Source organism: Garra rufa, chromosome 1, assembly GCF_049309525.1.
Source record: "Garra rufa chromosome 1, GarRuf1.0, whole genome shotgun sequence".
Lineage (NCBI taxonomy): Eukaryota > Metazoa > Chordata > Actinopteri > Cypriniformes > Cyprinidae > Garra > Garra rufa.
In genome coordinates this window covers 39741999-39747998 of record NC_133361.1, presented here as the reverse complement: position 1 = coordinate 39747998, position 6000 = coordinate 39741999, and the positions used below count along the sequence as shown (strand labels likewise).

At 52.0% G+C, this 6000-nt stretch overlaps 1 protein-coding gene across 2 annotated transcripts in view; it reads right to left on the bottom strand.

Annotated features, from left to right (window-relative positions):
* Positions 1–6000, bottom strand: part of brsk1b (BR serine/threonine kinase 1b) — a 30128-nt gene continuing 24128 nt past the window's right edge. For both annotated transcript variants that reach the window (XM_073844957.1, XM_073844964.1), the window contains exon 19: positions 1–475. In XM_073844957.1, the coding sequence (XP_073701058.1) occupies positions 258–475 (218 nt within the window). In that variant the 3' untranslated portion in view covers positions 1–257. The remainder of the gene's footprint in view (positions 476–6000) is intronic.

Genomic DNA, 6000 nt, shown 5'->3' with positions numbered 1-6000 from the left:
CCGAAAAAGGATAAGTAATATCGCATTTTTTTCGTCAGATGATTATTTGCATGTAAGAACACTTCCATGTGGATAGACTTCCGACTCTCCTATTGTTGCAGCTGGATCCCAGGGTTTCCGCTAGTGGTGTGAAAATCAAGGCTGAGTATACCTGTTGTTGTGTACTGTGCAGATGGACTATGAGGGAGTCGTGTCTGGGGGGAAATCAAGAGCGGGCTTTGTCCCCATCCGCTCAAGAGCTTGTCTGATTAGTTCACTTAGGGTTGAGACTGGGTCCCGTTTGAGGAAAGGAGGCGAGTTTTGTCCTTGCCAGACCCCTTCCTTTGTAGTACACTTGCACTACCGCCAATACTGCTCCCTTCTCCTCGATCGGTGCGCTCTGCTCGCTCACCGCGATCACTTCCGCCCTCAGAGCGACGAGAGTTCTGACGGGTCGGCGTGCTAGGTGGACGAGACGAAAGCCCATTTTTCTCATCTGGGAGAAGAAAAACAGAAAACATGAGGGTGGGGATTGAAAACATTTCAGTTAACTTAAAAAAGTACACTAAAAATAGAATTTTAGTTTCAGATTTTGATACTTTGATTTTAGGACATTTATAAATGTAAAACCTTCACATTTCACTAATAATCATTTAAATTAGACCTATTATGCCCCTTTTTACAATATGTAATATAAGTCCCAGGTTTCCAGAATGTGTCTGCTAAGTTTCAGCTCAAAATACCCACAGATTATCTATTTAGTGGAAGCAGAAACACGCTGTTTTCGTGCATGTCTCTTTAAAAGCAAATGAGTTGCTGCTCCGCACCCCCTTTTCCAGAATAGGACTCATACCTCTGATATGCTGCTAAAAAAACATCCGTTTGGTTTTTATTATCATGTCTATTGTGCTGAAATCATGTGTTTTAAACCATATTTGTGTAAACTTCTTACATATGGTTTTCTGAGCGCACATATCTGAAGAACACGCACAGAAAGCGGCCGTCACACAGCATATGAGTATTAAACTAAGTTCTCGTTCTATCTTATTGTGTTTAAACTGTCAAATACACACAAGTTTATGTTAAAACTAGGGCTGTCAGTTTAACTCATTAACTTAATGAATTACTTATGAAAAAATAACACGATTAAAAGGCAGTTGAATGAATGAATGATGCATTTGTATAGCGCTTTCATTGTGTATTTCCATACACCCAAAGCGCTTTACAATCATATGGGGGATCTCTCCTCAACCACCACCAGCTACAGGTGGAGAGGAGAGAGTGATATAGCCAATTTTTAATGGAAGGGGATTATTAGGAGGCCATGATTGACTAGGGCCAATGGAGGGAATTTGGCCAGGACACCAGGGTTACACCCCTACTCTTTACGAGAAGTGCCATGGGATTTTTTGTGACCACAGAGAGTCAGGACCTCGGTTTAACGTCTCATCCGAAGGACGGTGCTTTTTTACAGTATAGTGTCCCCATCACTATACTGGGGCATTAGGACCCACATAGACCACAGGGTGAGCACCCCCTGCTGGCCTCACTAACACCTCTTCCAACAGCAACCTAGTTCCCTTCCGGGAACTCGAGCCGCGTCAGGAACGCTATGGGGAACGCCATTGGCGGGCCGCACTCTGAACTGTGTATAACAACCAATGAAATGACGGGAGTGACGTCACAGGCGCGGTGACGTCATCGACCGGGAAGTATAAAGCGCGTGCGTTTGAAGCCGGCGGCAGCTTTTGTCATTCAGCGAGAGCGCTCTGTGTCTGTGTCTGTCCCGGTCATACTGCTGTTTTTTCGTGCCAGTTTGCACAGCTTTTATTTGAGTAGTATGACCACTTAAATGCAACCAAAAAGGGGGAAAGAAAGTTTAGAATTAAGGCGGTTCAAGCAGCCAAATAGATAGTGAAACACAGTCTATGTGTAGCCTGCTTGAGTGTAGAGCACACACAGTCAGCCCTCGAAAAGGCTGACTGTCCACAGTGTGAGCGTAAAATTCTCCACTGCGGGTGCTCCACGGAAGGCTCTCTTCGAGGAGGGAGCCTTCGCCAGCGTTTCTCGCGGGTCTGGCCCCGCTTCCGCCGAAGCGGAGCGGTAGCTGCACTCGTTGGGATCGCGGCTCGATCTATTAGAGGGACGGGAGACGGGTGTTTAAAAATACCCTATCTCCTCTCCTATCTGGTGGATCGGTAAACCTCCTTCTGGATAAGGAAGCACGCAATGCGGTTACTTCCCTCCAGGAAAGGTTTTCAACGCTTTCCATATCTTCCTCCAAGGAGGTTGATGTGAAGTGCGTTGTCAAAAGTATTCAACCGCCCCCCCTGATCGCCTCAGTATGATGAGCTGGTGGTTGTGCTGACTGTGCATTAGCTAAATAAGCAAATATGAGCCGCAGAAAAGCAAACGTTCTGCTTCCTGCGGACTAAGTCAGCACTTCCAAACGGAGCTTTCTGTCCTCCCGATCTACATTAAGTTTTAGATCTGGAAAAAAAAAACTAGAAAGTAAAGATGACGCCGCGGGTTGAACAGACGCTATCAGCTTCTGTTCCCCGGTCTAGGCATCATTTTTGAAGGCTCCGTCTTTGCTCTTCAGGCCGCCTAATAAAACTTCAGGCTTGATGAGCAAATGAACACGTGTCGGGGTTCCTGACGGGAAAAATTTAAACCCCAGCCGTGTACCAGCTCACCACATCAGAGGCGCAGAAACAGAGCGTTGCCGCCCGCGTTTCATCCGGCTATGCCTAGAGGACCCGGAAAGCAACGCTCTAAGTCGGGGGCTTCCAAGAAAAAGAAGAGGTTCGACCTGAGGGTCGTCCTCCAATCTAGGAAGTCCTCGGCTAAACGGCCCTGACGGTTGTGGCTCAGGACCGTTGAGGGCATCCCCTCTCGAGGGGGTTTGCACCGTACCTCCGGGTGCGGGTTTCAGACCCCTTCGTGGCCCTCAGGAGATGAGTCAGCTAACCCTGCCAGCGTTACAGGGCGCGGCGATCTCCCGCGAACATCCTCTAGCTGTCCCGCCCGGAAACGTAGCGGCCCTGGAGAGTTTGCAGCCCCCGCGGGGGACCTCCGAGGAGCTAGTTCAGGAGCTTCCTGCCAGCTTGCTGTTACAGGTCTCCGAGTTAGTTCCTCGAGTAAATCCAGACACCAGTCTCGAGAGGCTGGTACCCTAAGTAAACTCTCTGGCAGCGTGGAAACTACTGCCAAATGTTTCAAATTGGGTCCTGCGTACTGTAGAGAAAGGTTACGCTATTTAGTTCGGCGCCAAGCCGACACCTTTCTGCGGGGTAAACCCCCGAGCAGGGTCTGGAACAGGAAGTCAGTACAGGAAGTTTCTCAGGCTCGCTTTCAGGGGCAAAGCTCACCAATACAGAGTACTTCCTTTCGGCCTAGCTCTCACCCGAACTTTCACGAAGTGTGTGGATGCTGCTCTGGCTCCTGACTCCAGGACATCCGCATACTCGACTGGTCGATTCTGGCCAGCTCAGAACAGTTAGCGGTCCAACATCGAGGTGTTGTTCTCGCTCTCATGAAAGAATTGGGGTTGAGGCTCAACACCAACAAGAGTGGGTTTTCTTCACTACTAAAAACCACTTATTTAGGTGTAATCTGGGATTCGACCACGATGCAGGCACGAATGTCACCTGCTCGGATTGAGTCGATCCTTACTGCAGTAAATGCGGTCAAGCTAGGCCCGCCACTCACTGTCAACAGTTCCAAGTACTGTTAGGTCTTATGGCAGCCGCTTCCAACGTGATACTTCTTGGACTGCTGCTTATGAGACCACTTCAGTGGTGGCTCAAACCAGGGGGTTCTCCCCGAGGGGAAACCCATTCTGCAAGATCAAGGTCACGCGGCGCTGCCTACGTGCCTTGGCCATGTGGAAGAAACCCTGGTTTCTCTCTCAGGGTCCGGTTCCGGGAGCTCTTCGTCGCCGCGTCAAGCTAGCGACGGACGCATCCCTCACCGGATGGGGAGGCGGTCATGAGTGACCGCTCAACCCAGGCCTGTGGAGCAATCCTAGCCGTGTTCCACACCCTGAAGTGTTTCCTTCCAGACCCAAAAACCGTCACGTGCTGCAGTCAGCACTGCGGGGATCTATTATGTAAATCATCAAGGAGGTATCTGCTCACGCCCCTTATATAAGCTGGCGTACCGGATCCTCCTATGGTCTTAAGGAAAGACTTCTCTCCCTGAGAGCAGTCCAGTATCTCTGGACGTGGGAGCAGACGTCCTGTCAAGGCAGGGGCTGAGGCCCGGGGAATGGATGCTTCACCCAGAGGTGGTGAAGCAGATCTGGAGAATATTTGGCCAGGCACAGGTGGACCTGTTTGCGACTCGAGAGACATCGCACTGTCCCCTCTGGTACTCTCTAGTTCCTCCAGCTCCACTGGGGCTGGATGCCATGGCACAGACGTGGCCGAGGCTGCGTCTGTACGCCTTTCCCCCGATCACTCTGCTCCCGGGAGTTCTGGAACGGGTCCGTCGGTTTCAAGTGCGGCTGCTACTAGTAGCCCCGTACTGGCCGGCACGAGTATGGTTCTCGGACCTGGTATCTCTCCTCGACGGCTCTCCGTGGGAGATTCCCGTCAGGAGGGACCTCCTGTCTCAGGCTGGGGGCGCAATATGCCACCCCCACCCAGAGAAATGGAGGTTATGGGTGTGGCCCCTGAGGGGGCACAACTCATAGGAGCGGGTCTCTCAACCGAGGTTGTTGAGACCCTTCTCCAATCCAGAGCTCCCTCTACGAGGAAACTGTAGGGCCTCAAGTGGAACTTATTTGCGAGATGGTGCCGCGAGCGCCACTTAGACCCAGTCAACTGCCCGGTCGGTACAGTTCTGGAGTTCCTACAGTCTCGCCTTTCCGCAGGGCTAGCTCACCCCACTCTAAAGGTATACGTGGCGGCCATAAGTGCCTACCACGCCCCTTTAGGTGGCCTCTCAGTGGGCAAGAGCCCCCTGGTCACACGTTTCCTCCACGGTCGGGAGATCGAGGCTTCATCAGGAAGTAATGAAGCATGGAGACTATGGGACCTCTGGCGACTCGATAGATATCGCAAGGTTCTCTCTGGTTCTCCTTAGTGCCTCCAGGTCCGCCCGGACTGGACGCCATAGTACAGACGTGGCCGAGGCTGGGTCCGTACGCATTCTCCCGATCACTGTGCACCCCGGAGTTCTGGAAAGAGCATGCCGGCGTAGTCACGGCTAGTCCAACCATGGTCTTGGACCTTCCCTCTCAAGCTGGGGGCGCGGCCTGCTACCCCCACATGAAGAGGTGGAAAGTTATGAGTATGGCCCCTGGGGGGGCGCAACTCATAGACTCGGGTCTCTCAACCGAGGTTGTTGAGACCCTGCTCCTATCCAGAGCTCCCTCTACGAGGAAACCTTAAGTGGAACTTGTTTGCTTCATGGTGTCACGAACACCTTCTAGACCAAGTTACTGCCCGCTGGTACAGTACTAGAGTCTCCGCAAACCCACTAAACCTGCCCACTCCATCCTGAGGGTGTTTGTGGCGGCTTATTGGCCTACCACGCCCCTCGTGGTGGCTCATCGGTATGGTTTCCTCGGTGGTGCACTCAGGTTGAGACCCTGAGGGGTCTCAAGCCTCTATTACCTCCTTTCTTGGAGTGCGACCAATGGGAAGTATATCTGTCCAGTATGCGCACTGGGCACATACGGCCACAAAGAAAGCGTGTGGCACGATCAGAGCTATCAGTAGATGGATCACGGATGCCATTCCTACTACCTCCAAGCCCTCTGGTCTCCCAGCTCGATGGGGAGCCAAGACTTTCTCCTACTGAGGCTGTCTGCCTCTTAAAAGCTCTGACAGCAGGTGTCCCCCTCCAGGACATCTGCAATGCTGCGGGTTGGTCCTCGCCCCTGACATTTGGTCCTCGCCCCTGATATTCGTCAGGTACTATGAGCTTGACCTCAGAGCCGCTCCAGGCTCGGCTGTACTCTCGGCCTAGTGCGCTAGGCCTAGAGGGTTAGCCACCTCCCTAGCCAGGAGGAGA